General features: G+C 45.5%; 3 protein-coding genes across 4 annotated transcripts in view; 2 read left to right on the forward strand and 1 right to left on the reverse strand.

Annotated features, from left to right (window-relative positions):
* lsm8 (LSM8 homolog, U6 small nuclear RNA associated) overlaps positions 1-20,525 on the forward strand; it is a 216,426-nt gene that overhangs the window by 112,809 nt on the left and 83,092 nt on the right. The gene's annotated exons all lie outside the window — the stretch shown is intronic.
* On the forward strand, positions 807-9,949 carry LOC147233871 (uncharacterized). 2 transcript variants are annotated; one of them, XM_086146489.1, is made up of 10 exons: positions 807-913; positions 2,312-2,393; positions 3,658-3,723; positions 4,305-4,430; positions 6,591-6,665; positions 6,871-6,966; positions 7,380-7,486; positions 8,580-8,685; positions 8,886-8,969; positions 9,748-9,949. In XM_086146489.1, the coding sequence occupies exons 2-10, from the start codon at positions 2,334-2,336 to the stop codon at positions 9,868-9,870; spliced, it is 843 nt and encodes a 280-aa protein (XP_086002615.1). In that variant the 5' UTR covers positions 807-913; positions 2,312-2,333; the 3' UTR covers positions 9,871-9,949. The 2 variants fall into 2 exon arrangements, with proteins under 2 accessions (XP_086002615.1, XP_086002614.1); XM_086146488.1 differs by lacking the exon at positions 807-913 and having other exon boundaries at positions 1,753-2,393.
* On the reverse strand, positions 16,747-18,275 carry LOC147233872 (uncharacterized). Its single transcript, XM_086147378.1, has 2 exons — positions 18,201-18,275; positions 16,747-17,934 (listed from the first exon to the last, which is right to left on the reverse strand). Exons 1-2 carry the CDS (start codon positions 18,273-18,275, stop codon positions 16,747-16,749), a joined length of 1,263 nt encoding a protein of 420 aa, XP_086003504.1.

Here is a 20,525-nt window from a genome sequence, read left to right on the forward strand (position 1 = left end):
TGCAACAGGCGAGTTGAACTTCCAACTTTCCTCCACCTTAATTTCTTTCTCTCCCTTTTTTAAAACACTGCAGTTTCTGTAATCACAGTTATTACATTCATCTTTTTCTGTATATTTTTTTTACGACAGTTTAAGCCAGGCAGCAGTAAAGCTGCTTACACCCAGAGTTCCCACGTGAAGACACTACATGTTGTTTTGATTTCTGTGTCTGATTTTAAAATCAAATATAATTCAAACGTCCTCGTTTGAGGACCAGGGGATGTAACCATCCCATAGTGCTAGGCTAAGATACAAGAGTTGAGTATAAATGGCGTGAAATCGGCGGTTGATATTTAAGTGGTGAATGAATGAATGAATGGATTTGCCCCTCGCATCTTTCCGTCCAGCCATTTTGTTGTCATTTTTTTTTTTTTTTACGTTGATTTGGCTCAAAGCGGGCCCATTCCACCTGCTTTCAAAAATAATAAATAAACAGGAACCCGTCACCACGGCAACGCCTCCTTCCAGCTCCAGCCGCTCTCGCCGGCTCTTCTTTCCTTCCTTTCTGAGGTTTGATTTACGAGTGAACAAAAATCAAGGCCAGGTGTGCTCGCTGTCGCCCCCTAGTGGCCGGAGCTGGAATTGCTCGGGTAGGACGGCGACGCTGCTGCTGTTTGTTCCTGCCGACTGACGGTGTGATGAAGACTCAGGTCCTGCAACAGCTTCATATGCCGAGTGTTTATATCTATCTCTCCCTCTCTCCCTCTCTCTCTCTCTCTCTCACACACACACACACACACACACACACACACACACACACACACACACATACAGTCAGCTGGTTATTCTGGGTCCCGTGTTGCCGCGGCGCCACTTAATGACTCCTGGATTCCGGGGCTTTATCTGCTCGCCTCCTCCCGACTCTAAATATCACGTAGGAAATAATTCGGCTTTCTCTTTTATCAGATTTCTCTTACAATGTTTTTCTCTCTTTTTCCTGTTTTTGGTCTGTTGAATTAGGCTAGTTAGTTTTTCTGTTGTGTTGTACATAAGTTGCGTGGTTTGTAGGTGTCTGTTATTTGTAGTTTTCCATTGATTGTAGTTTTCTGGTGGTTTGTAGTTTTCTGCTGTTTTTTTAAGTTTTCCGGTGGTTTGTAGTTTTCTGGTGATTTTCTTAGTTTTCCAGTGGTTTGTAGTTTTCTGTTGATTTTTCAAGTTTTCCGGTGGTTTGTAGTTTTCTGGTGATTTTTCAAGTTTTCTGATGGTTTGTAGTTTTCTTGAGGTTGTAGTTTTCTGTTGATTTGAAATTTTCTGGTGATTTGTAGTTTCCAGGCGGTTTGTAGTTTTCTGATGCTTTGTAGTTTTCTGGTAGTTTATAGTTCTCTGGTGATTTTTTTTTGTTTTCTGATAATTTGTAGTATTGTAGTGATTTGTAGTTTTCGGGTGGTTGGTAGTTTTCTGGTGTTTTTTTTGTTTTCTGATGGCTTGTATTATTGTAGTGATTTGTAGTTTTCTGGTAGTTTATAGTTCTCTGGTGATTTTTTTGTTTTCTGATGATTTGTAGTATTGTAGTGATTTGTAGTTTTCGGGTGTTTTTTTTTAAGTTTGGTTAGCAGTTTTGATGGTTTTGATGGTTTGCAGTTTTGTGGCGGTTGGCAGTTTTCGATGGGTTGTAGTTTTTCTAGCGACTTGTGGTTTTTCGGGCAGTTTGTAGTTTCCGAGGAGTTGTAGTTTTCTGGCGGTTTGTAGTTTCCAGCGGATTGCACTTTTCTGTTGGTTTGTAGTTTTTCCCGCTGTCTATAGTTTCCCGGTAGCTTCTCGCTGTGGATTCAACTTCCATCCCAAATCTTCTGTGCGATGCCAAGGTGTGAACTCCTTGGCGTGGAGGAGACGCGAAGCAGATGTCGTCGGCGGCGCCGCCGCCGCCTCCTTCCTTCCTTCCTTTTCCCCTCTTTGGTTTCCTTTGCTTAGTCACGTCATCCTTCCTTATTTCCTTGTCTCCTTCTGTCCCTCATCTCCTTTCCCCCTTTCCTCTTCTCATGTCCCACGTCCTCCTCGCCTCTCCTTCTCTTCCCTCCTCCATCTCTCCTTATTTCCTTTCCTCGATCCCCTCGGCATCTCCTCTTCTTCTGCTCTCCCTCCTTGGTCCTCCTCTCCTCTTTTCTCTCCTCTCCTCTCCTCTGCTCTCCTCTCGGCTCCTGCTGATCTTCCAAACTTGGTCATGTTCTTTCATTCAGCAGCCGCCGCTTAAAACAACATCCATCATCACACACTCACACTCACACACACACACTCACACACACACTGTGCCTTGGTCCTCTGTGTGTCTCAGCTGGACTCGGTCTGCGTCCGTCATGGCTTCCTGCAAGAGTTATGTGCGAGGACTGGACATCTGCGTCACCGTGCTGCTGCTGGTAAGACGGTGACCGCTACCTGCTAACTGCTAACCGCTAACCACCGCTAACCATGATTGTTTGTTGTGACGGCGGTTCGGAGTCAGACGGGAGGAGGAGGAAGGGGAGGAGAGACGTCCAAGTTCCCCTTCTTTTCTTTGACTTTTAAGTTTTAGCATTTGATATCATTTTCCAAGCCGGTATTTAAAGCTGGTATCAAATTCATCTTTTTTTTTTTTTTTCTCAGATGTTTATAAAGTCTGTTTTTAAATCCAGATTGAGTTTCAGATGATTCGATGAATCGGATCTGGGATTTAATTGTGATTTAAAATCCTTAATCGTGCGAAAAGCAGCACAGAGCTGAGAAAAAAGTTTAATGAACTTCCTTTAAATATTGCAATGTTTGTTTAAATATGTTTGAATAATTGTTGGAGTATTTATTTATAAAATGATTTTGTTTTTGTTTATTCATTCATACTCAAATATTTTTCAGCCTAACTTACAATCCTAAATTCTGCAAAAAGCAGCATGGAGTGGAGAAAAAACTTACAGAAAGTTTTGTTAAATAGCTGAATATTTGTGTTCATGTAAAATGGTTGTTTTTTGGTTATTCAAATTTGATCAGTTTCTATACTAACATTAAATCTTAAATCCCGCAAAGGGAAAAAATTAAAAATTGTGGAAATTTCTGTTAAATATCTAAATATTTGTTTATTTGAAATGATTTGTTTTTTGTTAATTTGCTTAAATATATTTTTTTAACTAAAAAATCCTAAATCAAAAATCAGCATGCAGCGGAGAAAATAAGTCCTGGAATGTTCTATACAATAATTTTATATTTATGCATTAATTATTTTTTTTTGTTCATTCATTTAAACTAATACATTTTATTAAAAATGTTAAATAATTAAATTTGTTAGCCAGAAGTGAGTGCAACCTGGAGTGATATTTTTGGGCCATTTAAAGCGTGACGTTCAGGTACCGGGTCCCCCGTCGGACACGGCAGCGTCTTCTGAGCTCCGGATCAGTCAACCGGCTCCCCGGGACGGGGGCCGCCTCTGGAATGTTCCACTCGTTTCCTCGTAACGAGCCGGGCCTTAACGAAGCCCTGACGACCCTCGTGTTATTTTTATTGTTTACTATCCCCGCAGTAACGTCCCGAATGGCAGTTGCAGGCGAAATCCTGAATTTTCTCTGTTTGTTTTGAAACGGTTCTCGTCGGTGCGGATTGGACCGGCGGCAAATGTTTCCACGCTCCTCTGACTCCTCCCACTCCGTCCCCCAGGTGTCCGGGGTGGTGATGATCGGCGTCGGGTTCTCCTCCATGGATGGCAACGTTCCTGTAGCTGAGGTGTGTTCTGAGTAAATATGTCACCGGCTATTTTTAGCCTCCCGGAGTCCTCATATAAGGACATGGCATGTTGACTCTGGCCACAGTCTGGATATATAAAGAGTTCTCTGTGTGCCTGCCGGTATCCCTGGAGGCTGGAAGGTCCTCGTTTGGGGACGTTTGGTTTAGTGACAATTCCAGAACTGTGAAGTAAAAAGAAACTTGAGAATTTTCATTTTCCCGCCCCCGTGTCCTCGTATGAGGACACGGCGCAGGGAGTTCTCTGCCACCTCATGTGTCACAAGTAGAAGCTTTTAAGGGAGGTGGTAGCATTGATGTTATCGGTCGTCATTTTGAAAAAAGCGAATCTTCAGTCAGAGTAAACAAAACATAGCATGTAGCACAAACATAGCATGTAAGGATATTAGCCTATGGAGATGCTCCTTAGAGCGCTAGCATACGAACACCTGCAAAACCTGATTCCAAGGCGGAGGAGAACCAACCGGAGGACGTCTATTTCATCGTTGATAAACTCCACGCGATCTTTCGTGCGTCTAACTCCCGTCGGGTTCTAAAGTCCAGTTCTGTGTTTGCCCCCCCAGCTGTTTGAGCAGCTGTCCAGCAGTGACGGCCTCCTGCTTCTGCAGGTGTTCGGTCCAATCACCGCCGTCCTGGCGGTTCTGGGAGTCTCGGCCGCCTCTCTGGACCTGAAGCCCCTGCTGCTGCTGGTGAGGCTCCGAAACGCCGAAAACCCGTCATTGGTTTATGAGATGAGAAATGAGAGATGAGAACAACTTTATTAATCCCAAAGGAAATTGTTGAATTGTTATCATTCATTCTTGATAGATAAACAAAAACAGTGCCATCTCTGAGGATTTGCGGGAGAGCTACGATCTTCTAGATTTGCTGTACAAGTTTCTTAGGGAAAAAAAAAGAGATTTTTCTTGATTCTCTCTTTGAAAATCTTTAAACTTTAAATTCCAAGTATCAAAACTTTTTCCAAAGTGACTGATAAAACCAATGCTATTTTTGGGAATTCTCTTTTGAGGTTTGGAACTACAACATTTTTTTTTTTCAAATCAGGTTTTGTTTTGAAGACCAATTTTCAAAATGTAATGACATCATGAAGTTTTTTGAAATTTATTGAAATGAAATTGCATCTGATTGATTGAACTCTGAAATCTTGAATTCTGAATCCCTGTAAAATGTTCAGAGACTTTTTTTTTCAATATACCAGAGTTTACAGTAGATTGTCAGTCCTGATCCGTTGTATTTCTAGAATCATCAGTGTTCCAGAGGAGCTCTGGAGTTTGAAAAATGCCGTGGGGTCTGGATATCATCCTTTTTTTGTATTACTGTAGTTCTTGAAATAAGATTTTTTCTGATCTGGTTAGATATTTCTAAAAGAAAAAAAAAGTTTCCTCCATTCTGGCCATTCTGGATTCTGGTGATTTTTTTTCTTTTTTTTTTTTGGAGCCTGATGGAACTAATCTGGAGGTTCTGGAATGGCTACATGTTCGTTGATGGAAGTTCTAGAGGGGTTTCTTCTCCAAATGGACGGGGTCCTGCGTGCTGCTGGATCAGGACCTTTCCCCCCCTTGATTTCTAGAATCATCAGCTCTGGAGTTTGAAAAATGTTGTGGGTTCTGGATAACATCCCGACTCAGAATTCCTTTTTTTTTTTAAGGATTTCTGCAGTTCTTGAAACTAAGACATTTTCTGATCTGATTGGATGTATCTAGCAAAAAAAGACCCTTGAGGGTTTTATCATCCTGGCCCTTTATTTTTAAGCTTTTTTTTTCCATTTTCAACCTGATGAGGTCACAGCAGGAAGCGGCTGCTTGCCGCCGCTGTAAACACGGCGAGGCACGTTTGACTCAGTGGCTTTTACTTCCTCCGGGACAAAAACGATAAAAGACCCAAAACATCCGCCAACGGTCTGTTCTATTTCAGATGTCCACGGAAGGTGGGCTGGACATGAATCTTTACACACACACACACACACACGTGTGTGTGCGTGTGTAACATTGGATGACACGCACACGCACTGACCTACATGTGTGTGTCTTTAAACCTTGCACACAAAGGTTTAGCACAATAAGTGCTAAAGAATTTAAACTTCGGTAAGTCTACTGGTTTAAGGTCCATGTGGAGACACTGACGCCGTGCCCTCCACCCCTTGTAAGGCTGCTGAAGTGGTTCGGACCAAAGTAATGGCCTGAACCACTGGGGACGTTTGGGGGTGATTAAGAAGATTTTTCAAATACCACAGTGGGGCTTAAAAAGAAACAACAGGAAGTAACATAAATTACTCCAAAAATGTCCTCATATGCAGTTAAACTCACAGCGGTTCATGGAATAATGGTTGGACGTGAACATTCACACACACACACACACACACACACACACACACACATATGGTCGTGCCTCCATAACATTATAATGACTTCCACAGATTGGTATCTTCGCTAGCAGGGCCATGTTAGCAGCTACGTCAACAAAACACTCTGGAAACAGAGTTGGGGGCGGAGCTTCATTCTAGTAGTGGTCACATGATGTAAACAACGCTCGAGAGACAATCTAGTCTTTCAGCACTTTCAGGAAGTTATCGGACCAAAACGGTCAACCTGGGGTTTCACGTTGTGAACCCGTGGGCTCCAAGGGGCGCCGCCATATTTGTAGTTCTGGCGTTTGACCTCCAGGGACACTGACATCCATGTCTGTCTTTCTGTATCCAGTTGCTTAAACAAATAAAAGGAAATACAATGTTTTTTGGTCCCAGTTCCAGGTCAGTTCGGTCAAATTTGGCGGTTCCCGTTGGGTATCCTGAGCTTATATGCACCTGAAATGTAATTTTCCTCAAATCTCTAACCTGTGGTCGTTTGCAGTTCGCCGCCCTGGTGTCGGTGGAGTTCGTGGGTCTGATGATCGTGTCCTCGCCGCTGCTCCGAGTCCAAGCAGAGGTGACGGAGGCTGCTGCACCTTCAGCGTTAAATCCGGTTTTCAATGTCCATCAAATGTGAAGTCTGAGGTTATAAAATCTGAGATAAAGTAACAAGATACGGACATGAACCACTATAAGTCTAGCCGTTAGCTAAGAGATGCTAATAGTCCTAGCTGGAATCTAGCAAACAAAGGGAACTGAGCGTCTGTGTGCTCACCATGCAGATGGACCACGCCGTGGACGACGTGTTCTTCAACGTGACGCCGCTCCACCGGCTGGAACCCTACATCCAGGAAGAACTCAACAAGCTGCAGCACTCGGTAAGAGAAGACGGAAAGTTTGAAAACGTTTGTAGGCGTGGAACCACACGGAACCAGACGGAACCGTCATGGAGGTCCAGACGTTCCTGCAGAGGTTCCTGCACTGTTCCTTTCGGGCCAGAAGCTTCCCATTTCTCTCCCTGAACGTTCTCCTTCCTCACACCAGTCCGTGGGTTCATTGACGTCTCTAAATTGCAAGCGTGAATGAGTGGTTGGTTCACAGGTGACTCTGTGACTGATAGGTCACCTGTCCAGTTTAAGCCCCGCCCCTACAGCCACTTCCTCCTCAGGTCATGTGATGCATTGGGGTCATCCGTGCAGGAAACTTCTTGAATTGTAGTAACACAGAACAGGCAACACCGTCATCTACTGGCCTTCATGGGAACTGCATCGGCTTCCATCCGCTCCTCCAGGACTCCTGCTGTGGTCTGAGGAGTTTCAGCGACTGGGAGAATCAACTTCCCGCTTCCTGCCTCTGCACGCCACCATCACCGCCGTCCAATCAAGAGCCGCCACCCAGGTCAGATAATCCTGTTGCTGAGGGTTTTGTGGGGATACAAGTTTTGAGAAAAAAAAAAAAAAAAAGAAGATCTATCTGAATTCTGACTTAGATTCAGAAAATCTATCAATTTGAAATTCCAAGTTTCATAACTTTTTCCAAAGGGACATTTAAAACTCACTTGAATACTGAAAAATTCCAGAAAGACTCCCTTTAACCTCTTTGGCACAATTGTAGTTTTTTTATTCCTAATGTTTTGAAATTCAAACTGAGGTTTGTTTTGACAATGAATTTTTAAAATATCATTAAAATATGCTTTTTTGAAGTGATTAATTCAAATGATGAATTTTATTTTTTATTTTTTCAGAATTCCTGTAAATGATTCTGATACTTTTTTCATATTACAGAGTGTAAATTGGTGAAACTCTTCCATTTACAACTGGCATGTATTTCTAGACTCATCCGACTTCCGGAGGAGCACTGGAGTTTGAAAAGTACCATGGGTTCTGGATAACGTCTAAATTTAGAGTTTCTGGAACAATGTCTGTAGTTCTCCAATAATTCCAGATCAGAACTTTTCTGTAAATCATTCCAAATATTTTTTTAATATTCCAGAGTTTAGATAGTCAGTCTTGACCCGCCGTATTCCTAAAATTATCAGGGTTCCAGAGGATCTCTGGTATTTGAAAAGTGCTGTGAGTTCTGGATAACATCTAGATTTAGAGTTTCAGGAACTTTTTCTGTAGTTCTCCAATCTTTCTAGATCAGAACTTTTCTGTAAATAGTTCCAAATTATTTTCTTAATATTCCAGAGTTTAGATAGTCAGTCTTGACCCTCTGTATTTCTAGAATTATCAGGGGTCTACAGGATCTCTGGAGTTTGAAAAGTGCCGTGGATTCTGGATAACATCCTTTTTTTTGTATTACTGTTGTACTTGAAGCTAAAAAATGTTCTGATCTGGTTTGATGTTTGTAGAAGAAAAAACAAAAAGTTTGAGTACCATTCTGGAGTCTGGTGATGGGACCGATCTGGAGCTGCTGGAATGGCTGCATGTTTCTTGATGTAAGTTATGGAGAGGTTTCTCAACCCTCACCGTCTCTGACTGCCACCCAGTGCTCGAGCAGGGAACTCCAGCTGGGCGGGGCCCTGCGTGCTGCTGGATCAGGACCTTTCCCCCGCGACCGTGCAGCTTCCAGAGGGAACGTGGGTTCACCCCGAGGTAAATCGTCGCCGGTTCTCTCGAAAAGCTTTTGTTTCATTTTATGGCGTAGGCGAGGGCGAGACCACCTGGATTGACAGGAACACAAAGAACGGGGAAATCTCTGAAAGCGATGAAACACCCTCCGCCCTCCTCCCCGTCCATGCTGTCCTCTGGACCAGAACCCCTGACCTCTGACCTCTGACCTCTGTGTGCTGCAGCCCTGCGGCTCCATCCTGAAGAGCTACTTGAGTTTCCCCATCAAGCTCCGGATAGGAATCATCTCCGCCGTGGCCACCATCACTGTACGTCCAGGGAGGTTAGAGGAGGAGGAAGAGTAGTGGAAGTATTTGAAAACCCAGAGGAGCCTCGCTTTTATCTGGAGGATGTATTTTTCTCGCTCCGTGTTTATTTTCAATTTGATCTATAAAACCGTAGATTATTGCAATTTTTTTTCATTTTTGTCTGGATTTTTTTTCCACCTGTTCTCTGCTTCTGCTGAATTTCAAGAGAAATTTTCTACTTTTTTGCTTTTTTTGAGTTTAGTGGGTTGTTTTTTATAGAAACTCCAGATTATTTAACCCGACTGACTTAATTGACCTGATTTTCTGGTTTAAACGAGATCAGAACAGATTTTCTAGAATTTTTTCCCTCCAAAAGGGCTTTACTTTGTGACATGTAGGTCACACTATTTATTTTGTTCTTAAAATTGGGTTCAAGGAGTTCTAGATGAGACTTTCTCTTGTTTGGAGATTCGATTCTAAAGATGGTTCCAGAAAATCCAGAATAATTACAGCTTTTTGTTGGATTTTCTTGACATTCTCAGGTGGGGAAGGAAATTTCTGGGTTTGCGGGAAAACTCTCAAAAAGATTTTCTCGCTTGATTTAATGACATCATGTTTCGTCTAAAAGTGCAAAAGGGTGTTTCATTACCAAACTGGATATCAACAGCACCCAAGTTGTATTCAAGTACTCACTTTTCCAGAAGTGAATCTGGCAGAATCTGGAGCTAGCGCGCATCTGTGTGTGTGTGTGTGTGTGTGTGTGTGTGTGTGTGTGTGTGTGTGTGTGTGTGTGTTGCAGGTGACGGCCATCATTCTATCTTTGGTGTTGGGTCTTGAAAAGTGCTGGAGGACCCATCCTGTCGAAACTACAGTGGACAAGTACAACAGAGTGAAATACCAACCCAAGCCCTCGGTGACCTGACCCCGACCCCTGACCTCTGACCCAAATCAAAGGGATCAATCCATATTTGTGATGATTGCTGTTAAATAAATAGTTAATGGTTCGTTCTGTCTTGACATTTCCAAACAAAAGACCATAACATGCCTCCGAGTACACTACCTGTGTTAGCAAACATTACTAGCGTTGTCAAGCTAGCTGACATGTGAACGTGACAAACAAGTGGATGTCAGATGGAATTATCGGAGTGGGCTCAACGTTGTTTGTTTCGATGTGCCGCGCGTCTCAAAACTTTCGTTGTCATGGTGACCAAGGCCAGGTGATATCATTATTACACTCTTGAATTTCCTCTAGAAGCCTGTTTTCCCCTTGCGGGGAGCCTCCTCTTCCTTTCTGAATCCTCTCCTTCAGCAGTCACGAGCTAATCTTCGAGAGATGATGTTGTCTTGAAGAGTCCAGACACGTCATCAACAGCAGCGTGATTGCCATCCAGGAAGCCAGGTCAAAGGTCACGATGCAATACGACATCGGTGACCGCAGGAAGGAGACGATCGAAAAAAACAGGCTGTCCCTGACGATCGACGACGGACATTTTTTTACTTCTTCCTTTTAATCCTGCGGATCGCTGACAGAGGAAGTGGCCACGATGCGTTGTGGTCGCACCCGGCCTGTCGGCCATGTTTGGCCTCTGTCGAGCCCGCTGCGGGGTCTGGGCTTCGGGTTTTCTGTGTTTAAAAATATGTAATTTCTCATTCTAGAAATATTTACATTCGTGCGAAAACACGCACACCGTCTCCTTGTTTCGTGCAGGTCCAGGGAGGGGGTTTCCTGCCGTGGACCGGGTCCTTTATTGCTGCTGGCAGAGGCCAACTTCCTGTTTGGGGGGGCGGTGTGACACTCATTCGACGGGGGTCCAATCAGGATGCCAGTCACAGCAACACAAGTTGAGCTTCAGGAAGTGGAACTTTATTGAATAGGAACAGAGAATGTTAATATTCTGGTTTTACTGTCGGGTCACGAGGGACCGGGCGAAGGGCGGGTTCACCCTGGACCGGCACCAGATGGAGACGTACAACAATTCACCCTTTCGACAATGTAGGGTCGCCTATGAACCCTTCTGCGGGTGTTTGGACCGCGGGAGGAACCCGGAGAACCCGGAGGAACCCCACGCAGACACGGGAAAAACACGGAGGTCCCCAACCAGGGATTTTGTGCGACCCAGGTTCAACGCAAATACCCTCGAGCGCGGACTTCTTGCTTCCTAGCATTGTAGCTTGATCTCACAACTATACTGCTCAGAAAAATAAAGGGAACACTTGAACAACACAATGTAACTCCAAGTCAATCACACTTGTGTGAAATCATAGTGTCCACTCAGGAAGCAACACAGATTCATTTTGACTTGTTTTAAGGACATTACATCAAAGTTGGATCAGCCTGGAGTTTGTTTTTACACTTTAATTTTGAGTGTGATTCCTAATCCAGACCTCCATGGGTTGATACAATTGATTTCCATTGATCATTTTTGTGTGATTTTCTTGTCAGCACATTCAACTGTGTAAAGAGCAAAGTATTTCATAAGAATACTTCATTCATTTAGATCTAGGATGTGTTTTTTAAGTGTTCCCTTTATTTTTTTGAGCAGTGTAGTTTCCTTCCATTTTGTTCCAATCTTCGTCATCTTCAAGGTTGCCATCCTCCATGTTGCTCTTTTGCCAAGATGCCTTCATTCCATTTTAGTGTGTGTGTGTGTGTGTGTTTGTGCATGTAGCATTGTGCATGTAGCATTTGTCTTCATTATGGGCTTCATCCATTTCCCTGTTCCTTCCATCCTCCTCCTCATTCCCCATTAGTGGACATGGTAGACATCAGAGGACTCAACTAATCAGATCAATGTCCACCTTGTGTGTTCGTGTGTGTCCCCATCTGTCATTTTTTAACCTTTTAGAAATAACAGGAAGAGCTGGGTGAAAGACATGGAATGGAGGTGAGACCCATCATGAATCCTCCTCCCACTCACTTTGTGCGCCAGAGTGGGACGGAGATCAAATCTCGGTGGGATTAATAGGCCACTAAAAATAGTCTCCCACCGGCAGCGCTCAAGTCCACTTACATGGAACATGAGACAGGCGCCCCCCTCACACACACACACACACACACACACACACACACACACACACACACACACAGATGTCCGTCTGTCCAACTGACCGGCCGCTCAGGTGGATGTTCTCCGGATGTTCCCTCAATGTTCCCCGAGATGATAAAAAAAAAAAAAAAAATCCATCGTGGACGTCTTTGGGATCCAAGATTGTGATCGACATCAGGATAACGTTGTGTTTATTGAGTTACACACACACACACACACACACACACACACACACGCGCTTATACGTGTGTCTTCAGTCCAAAAGGTTCATCCAAGATTCAAAAATGATCCATTCATGTGAATGAGAGGATGAATGCATGGGTTGTTGTGATTGACAGGTGATCCTGTGATTGACAGCCAACCCTCGCTCCCTTTTTGAGATTGGCTCCGCCCCCATGGCGCCCTCGCCGCCCGGGCCGAGAGGCGGCGGAGGCGATGAATGGATGAATGAACAGAACGTCAGCCATCCATCTGTGGGCAAGACGTTGTCGAGATTCTTCACTTTGCCACTTTTATTGTTTTTATATTTATTGTGTTTTTTTTTATCCGTATTTTTTGTGTATGTATGTCTGCACGGTATCCAAGAGTGTGAAGTAAGGCGCCTTAAATAAAATATATTATTTTTGTTATTTGTTATCCTGGTCTCTAGGGAGGAGGAGGAGGACAGGTATTTCTCAGCAGCATCCGGAAGACACACGTTTATTGTCTCCACGGGGATCTTAAACCGTGGCACGCCATCCGGAGCTGTTCCATGGAAACTGCCGAAAAACAGGGCCAAACACGAGGGTCCGTGCGGACTGAATAAGAGGAGAGCCGGCGGCGCCGTGACGAAGGCAGCACGTGGTCTCAATGCAGGGATAATGAGGAACAGGCTGGAGGAGGGAGCGGGAGAAGAGCCCAACAAGTCAGGGGCGAATGTCGGTAAACTTCCAAAAGTAGCTTGAAAACGGCTGCGTTCGGAACTACACATTCCAGTACTTGCTGGGAAAATTGTGCTCCACACATTGGCAATCAGACCCACATATTTTGGTTATGCCTGAAACTAAACAAATTCTGGGAGGAAGTGTTTCAAACACACACAGAATTTGGTAGAAATATTAAAAAATGACCCATCAGTGGCGCTGTTGGGTCTATTAGCAAGAGACATTGAGGGAAGAGCTTTTTCTCAAGGCAAATGGACAAAAGGTCCAAAGGGTCTCCTGAATAGTGGGGAGTTCCCATGAATAGTTTACAGCTTTACATTCATGCTCAATTATTAGCAACACGTTATTAGTCATTATTACAATAATTTTCATTGCCGAATTTTCCGCACCATAAGGCGTACCTCCAATGAATGGCCTATTTTTTCAAAATAATTTCATATATAAGGCGCACTGCATTATAAGGCGCATATAATAGAAGCTACAGTGGCTGGGGTTGCGTTATGCATCCACTAAAGGGAATGTCAACAAAACAGTCAGATAAGTCAGTCACACTTTATTAATAGAATACAAACCAACCTTCTCACAACTCAATTCACTCCCAAAACAAGTTAGTGCATTCATAATACAGTACCATTTGTACCAGTTCCGGTATTTACACCCCCTTCGTTGAAAACAATGTATTTTCCAACTCAATTTGTCACAGTTCATAGTGTTTCATAAAAGGAAAGCACCAAGAAGGACCGCCTCTAATTCATTGATATTCATGTCGCTAGCTAGCTAGCATGTTGCCTTCATTGGAAAAGTGACTGTAGAGATGCTTCTACTGGCTGCTCTCTGTTCAACCCACTGTTCAAGTCTGTGGTGCCATTTTGGGGTCTTTATACACAAACAAGTGGTGTGGGACTGGAATTCCCCTTTACTGTTTTTACCGCTGCTACTTCGGCGACGCGCGCACACACACACACACACACACATACACACAAATGGAAATAAAAATGCAAGCTTCCTGCAGTCATGTATCCCAGGCCGCACCCCGCGCTACTTCTACAGGAGAAAATGGAGTCGGCGGCTGCTTCCTGTAGTTGCGAGTCCTCTCGCAGCTCAATATTGATCCATATATAAGGTGCACCGGGTTATAAGGCACACTGTCTTACATTGTACTTAAGACCTTAGAACACTTGATCGCCTTAACCATGACAATTTATATTTTATTGTATTTCTTATTCTCCCTCCTTCCTACTATTATCTATTATTGTTATGTTTTTCCTTGAAACTCTGGCACAACAATTTCCTTCGGGATAAATAAAGTTGTTCTCATCTCATCATCATCTGTCGGTTTTTGAGACGATTAAAGGCTTTTAGGCGCGCCTTATAGTGCGGAAAATACGGTAAGTTAAATCACTTTAGTCTTATTGAGAGTATTAAGACATGGCACATTAGTGTACCGTGAGAGATCATCGGGTATGCTGTGGAAAAAGGCCCACTTTCACCCGATTGGTCCGAAAATTATGTATTCAATGCAAATAATGTGTCTTGTACGTCTATTTGTGAGGGCAGCATGACAGGCAGAACAATGAAATGCTCTTCCACTAGATGGCAACAGGTAGTGACAGCAGCAGTGACACAACATGGATAAATATTCTAAAAGGAAAAGTACTCAATCAGGACCCTCTGGTCCCGAAGAACATCCTGACCTAGATGAAGGTCCAAGCATGAGTACCGTATTTTCCGCACTATAAGGCGCATTTAAAATCCTTAAAATCCTTCAAAATGTTTCATTGCGACTTTGACGATGAAGCCGTTTCGCTTGATACGTCGGACCGTTCCCTCCTGATGCAGGGGACGTTTTATTAAAGTCGGTCCTTGGTTGAATGTGGGCTGCAATGTCAGACGTTGGATCATGTAGCACTGGAATCCAATGTTATCCAATCAGAGAACAGTACATTGTGCGCTTAGCTCCGCCCCTTTTTGTAATACCTGTACGTACATGCTCACGAAGAGGAATTCAAACTAAAGGCTATCAGTCGCACAGTAGATGATGGTAATTGAGCAGCTGTGAAAGAATTCAACATTAATGAATCAATGGTATAGAAGTGTCAGAAGCGTGCAGCCAAGTGAAAGAAGTAAAGAAGAACAAACACGTGAAGTACAGAAAAAAAAGCGCGCTGCACATCAGGAACTGTCATACCTGAACACAATGGAGCACCTCGACCAAAGGAACATGATTTTAGAGAAGTAGATAACAACTCCATTTTTGATAAACAAAGACAAACAGGCAAGGACTGAGTCTTTTGTTGGGGGAGGTGAGTGCTGTGAACATTAAGAACTTTAAATTGCAGCTCCTGCCCGAAAGGGCAATAAAAACATAAGGAGTCAGATAACAACGGGCCAATCGGCGGAAGCTACATCTTGGGGAGAAGACCCTAACAACTGTCCTGACCAATGAGAAGAATACACCTACAACTGCACATTTCATTGTTTGTAGTATAAAAACACTGGGTCGGGGAAACATAGCCAGTCAGACTTTGTGAACAGACACACTTTGTTGCTTGTCAGGGAATAGAAGATCAGGCCCAGAGCTTTTTATGCTTTATTTTGACTGCTGAATTAAATGCTGACTTAAGCCTAAATATCTTCTATTGCTTCATCGATGCACGCGCGAGAACCATAGTGGCGAGGTAGAATGGGACAAGGAGTGAATGGTCGAAGTTACGATGGCTTGTTATGTAGGTTTGAGAGTTATTTTGCAGGAACTAGGTCGAGGAGGGTCGCTGTGTTGATAGGGCATCATTAGATCGGAACGAAGGTACAACTCTTGGGGACTTACTTGGATATCCAATTTGAAATTTGATTTCAAGATGGAGGCACGCAGCGTCCCCTCGCTCTCCCGCAGGTAAGGTGATTTATCGTAGTTCTTTGCGTATTTTGTGCTTTTCGCATTCAGATTACAAGATCTGCTAGGCATCTACAGAAGCCTGTCTCACAACGCCATGGATTCCTTACAAACCGAGACAATCAAAAAGCTCTGACTATTCCAACAAACCCGCAGCTACGTTGGAATCAGCTTTATCCTCTCATCCGGAAAGGAGGCGCCGCAAGAGGTGCAAGAGGAAGCAGAAGAGGGGGAAGTGCAGCGTTATCTGCACTAGGCTAGTGACTAAACCTTCCCGGCCAGCCATACCATCCATGCATCTGGCAAACATACAATCCCTGGACAATAAAATCGATCATATAAGGCTTCTGAGGATAGTGAATCAAAATATGAGTAGCTGGTGTGTGCCTGTCTTCACTGAAAAGTGGCTAAATGACAACATCCCGGACTCTGCTGTATACTCGAGCCGCTAACATGCTACTGAGTGGACAGGGCACTTGTAAACAGAGGAAAGACTCGCAATGGTGAAGTCTGTGTTTACAGATTGTAGGACTTTTCTTTCCGGCGGTGACGCGGAACGGGCCGGTCCACCGAGGCTGGTCCCACCTACGTTTCAGGATCTTAACGTAGACCCACGGGGCTTGGAGCAGGGTGGATCGGTGTCCCTGTGGAGGAGAAGAAGAAGAGGACACTCGGCGGTGTTTGTGGAAGTAATGTGACCACAACAGCAATTGCTCATGATATTCGCGGGGCATCTCAGGGGGTGGGGGGGTTTGTAAAGGTTCCCAGCTCGTTGGACCGGGCAATGGTCGGCCCAAGTGGAGTTCCACCGGGGTCAAGCCTGTGTTTCTGTTGACTTTAGTGCGTATTGCGTGGAATGCTATGAGTAAGGCGCTCAACCAATTTTTGTGTTGTGGATGCCATTATTTTTGCCATTTTGTCCTTCAATTCCCGATTCACTCGCTCGACTTTCCCTGTTCCTCCAAATCATTAATGACCATAGTAATGGCTTCCTCCGCTTCTGGCTTTACGGGGTACTGGGGTAACCAAATTGGAGTGGGGTCGTATTCAAAGGTTACTGCAGTGAGCGGAGTTACCTGGCCTGCTTGATTTTTCGCTGTTGTCCGCAATCGTGGGGGAATTTTTGCCAACAGGTGCACTGTTTCCGGATGGTCTGGGCACGCGTTGGGCTGTATCCTTGTTATTTGCACTTTTTCCACTATTCCCTTATCTTGCGTCTCTATTTTTAGTCTGAATAAATTGGTTTTATCTGACCTTTCTATCCCTTTCACCTTAGTCTGTCGCCAATCTGTGGTTTCCAACCCTCTTTTTACCATTTCCCCTAAGCTTCCTGGTTCTCTACCTTTTCCCACCGCTAGGGTGACATGGGGAACCGATCCCGGTCCCATTTCATACCATAACATTTGTACAGGGTTCAGTGCCTCGAAGGCCGCCACGCCATCCTTTCCAATGTATATATTTTCTGTGTGCAGTGTCCATTCTGCATCTCTAATTTCCCCAAATGCTTCATCATAATCCTCCCATTTTTGGTCCTGGTCATAGAGAAGGGTACAGTGTGGAGGGTCGAGGGGTTCCTCATAAGGGAACAGCGAGCCAATCCAGGCGCGCCACTCCGCGTACGTCCGGAGCGATGGTTGACCTTTCTCCAGTCGAATCCAGTATACGTTGGCTTGGACTGGATGATGTCCAGGCGCTGCTGTATTGTCCATCAGCCACATTCCTTCAGAGTTTCCAAGGTCTACTTCTATTTGGAGCAGTGTTTCTTCGTGTCCGGGGATGGTAATCGTCACCCCCTGTGGCCCGCATAAGATGGTGGCTCTTATTGCTGTCAGGAGATCCCGTCCCAATAGCGGTACCGGGCACATGGGTGCATAGACGAACGAATGTCTTAGTCGACTGGTTCCGATAGTTGTTGTCAGGGGATGTGTGATTGCCTTTGCGGCTGGCCGGCCGTCAAATCCCACAAGGTGTACAGTTTCAGATGACAAGAGTCCTGGTGGAAGGTGATGAGTAAGAGTGGAATGTTTCGCTCCGGTATCTACCAGAAACGGCACCACCTTTCCTTCCACCGTTCCTTGTATTAGGGGATTGGCCAGTGGATCCCCCTGTCCGCCCGGGCATCCCTAGTACCAGTCCTGTGACATTTGTTGAGTTGGGGGTCGGGGACCGCTTCCGTTTCCTCCGGGCTGATTGGGGCACTCCCTCGCCCAGTGGTCCGATGCTCCACAAACGTAGCAGCCTTCGTCCGCCCGCCGCCCCTGTTGGAAACCCCTAGACCCTCGGCCTCGGAATCCTGGACGACCCCGGAACCCCCCTCGGGGTCCTCTCATCGGGGTTTGTTGGTTTCCCCAATTTTGTGGTCGTGGCGCCCCCCCACGGCCCCTGATACCCTGCCCCATGAGGCCCTCTCGCTCTGGGATCCGGAGGTCCCCATGGTCCCCCCCGCCGGGGGTCCTGCCACCATTATGGCCGCTTCTTCTGACCCTTTTCCTTTTCCCTCCTTTTTCTTTGTGCTCGCTTTTTCTCTTGCTTCCGCTAGCTGTAATTTCAACAACTGACATTCTAGGTCCTTCTGCTCTTTCGCTTTTTCTTCCTCTTTCTCATCTTCCCTTCGTGCATGATGCACTACCATCCTCAACCACGCATCTACATCGTCTCCTTCTTCCCCCGGATCATCCTGAACTCTCGCCCCAGTCTTATCTGAGAATCCTCCCAACACGTGCTTTTTAAACATTAACAACCCGAATTGCGAATTTCCTGGGTCTTCTCCCGTTCGTTCACGCCATTCACGCCTGCAGCGTTCTACATATTCTCTAGGCTTCTCCCCTAGTTCCCTTCTGCCTTCTCCTGCCATTACTGATGCATTGGTGGGATATTTCTCCCTGAGTGCCGGTGCCAACATGGCAATGACTGTCGTTAGCGGGGCACGGTCAGGGCGGTTTGCCGTCCCCGCCTTGACTTCCAAATCTCTCAGCTCACTGCCTCCCAATCGTGCAGCTAAAATACCCCTCAGGTCTCCCAGGGCCAGCTGACAGCCCCTGGTGACATTTTCCAGTGCCATCAGCCATGGTCTGGCTCCGCTCGTCAATGGTGGCAGTCTGCCGCTTATGGTTTCCTTATCTGCCGATGTCCAGGGAGCGTATCGAGGGAAACCTCCCGACGTCTCTACCAAAGGCATCATCTCTTCTGGTTTTCCCGCCTTTGCGGATCTCAATGTATATCTGGGTTTATCATCTTCCTCTCCCTCCGAGGGGGATTCGGGTCGCCGGTCTCGTCGTTTAGGGTTCTTTTGCCGTCCCCTTTGGATGATTTCTTCGCCACTTTCTTCGTCTGAATTATCTTCCATTCTCATTGTAACCTTCATTCTGCCTTCTTTTCGTATGGGTCCCGGCGCTCGTCCCGTGCGTACCTTGTTGCTTTGTTTTTTCGTTTCTTTCTGGTCTCCATGTTTTGCAAAAGGAGTGTATGCTGGAGGTACCGACGCCTCCGGTCCCGGCGTTGCCCCGGGGGCCTTTCTTATTGCATTAAGATTGGGGTAGATTGGATTGGGGTAGATTGAGGCCGGGCCGGGAATGTAGCACTTACCGAACTGTACTGGGCCATCAGTGAGCAACAGACAGCACATCCAGATGGAGCTCTCATCCTAGCTTGAGATTTTACTCACGCTAACCTCAGGGCTTTCCTAAACTTCACCAGCATCTTGATTTCACAACAAGAGGTGACAATACCTTGGACTTGGTCCACATTACTCACAAGGAGCATACAAGGCTTGCCTCTCCCCGAACGCTCTGACCACACCGCTGTTATGCTAACACCTGCTTACAGACCCAGGGTGAAAGTCACCAGACCGGTTCATGAGCAGATGGAGCCACCTCTGCTCTTCAGGACTGCTTCGCCAAGACCAACTGGGAAATGCTCAAGCAGGTGAGCAATGACAACACGAACATTGATGAGGATACAGACACTGTTACTTCTTTCACCAAAACCGTCATCACCCAAGCAAAGCAGAACCCGTGGCTTTCAAAGGCCGTCTACGAGCTGTTGAGGACCAGAAACAAAGCCTTCAGGGACGAAACTAGCCTGAGAGCAGCGAGAGCCAACCAGGCAGGCGGCATGTGGAAAGTCAAACGCAAAAACACCGGCAAGATAACCCGCCAATTCAAGGACATCAGAGACTACAAACCTGTGCCACAGCTCTGAGACAACAACATGTCTCTTCAAATCCACCGTCATCGTACCTTTGCCAAAGAAACCCGACCCATCCAGTTACAACGACTATCGCCCCTGAAGCGGACACAGCACTACCTCTACTTTCTTTGCAAACTCAAGCGAGCAGAAGCCCCCACATCCATCATGCACACCCTTCTCTATCGCTCCCTGAAGGCAAAGGTCTGGAGGTGGTACCTTCAAGGTCACTATCTGAGTGAAGGAGGAGAAGAAGAAGAGCAAGCCCCTTTTCCTCCTTTTCCCAAGATGACGACTGACGGGAAATGAGGTGAAAGGCGGGGCTTATCCTGGCCGGGCCACCTATCAGTAAACCTTCTGAGTGGTTTTGGACTGAAGAACATGGAGAATCTAGGCAGGAGAACATGGAGAACCCAGAGCAGAGAACATCGACAGCACCCATGTTGGGGAACATGGAGGAAACCCGGGCAGGAGAACATGAAGAGAACCCATCCTGCTCCTCTGGAAGGAGGGATGAGTTGGAGGCGGA

The sequence above is a fragment of the Fistularia commersonii genome, chromosome 5, assembly GCF_037954325.1.
Source record: "Fistularia commersonii isolate RoL2024-O1a breed Wild chromosome 5, RoL_Fcom_v1.0, whole genome shotgun sequence".
Classification (NCBI taxonomy): Eukaryota; Metazoa; Chordata; class Actinopteri; order Syngnathiformes; family Fistulariidae; genus Fistularia; species Fistularia commersonii.

What these genes read in the sequence shown, in the direction of transcription:
- LOC147233872 (XM_086147378.1), bottom strand. Translation starts at nt 18,275, where the DNA reads ATGGTGGCAGGACCCCCGGCGGGGGGGACCATGGGGACCTCCGGATCC. An exon ending in AGAGGGCCTCATGGGGCAGG is followed by an intron (nt 17,935 to 18,200) that starts GTATCAGGGGCC and finishes GACTGGTACTAG; the next exon opens with GGATGCCCGGGCGGACAGGG.
- LOC147233871 (XM_086146488.1), top strand. Translation starts at nt 1,881, where the DNA reads ATGTCGTCGGCGGCGCCGCCGCCGCCTCCTTCCTTCCTTCCTTTTCCC. An exon ending in TGAAGCCCCTGCTGCTGCTG is followed by an intron (nt 4,431 to 6,590) that starts GTGAGGCTCCGA and finishes GGTCGTTTGCAG; the next exon opens with TTCGCCGCCCTGGTGTCGGT. An exon ending in CCGCCGTGGCCACCATCACT is followed by an intron (nt 8,970 to 9,747) that starts GTACGTCCAGGG and finishes TGTGTGTTGCAG; the next exon opens with GTGACGGCCATCATTCTATC.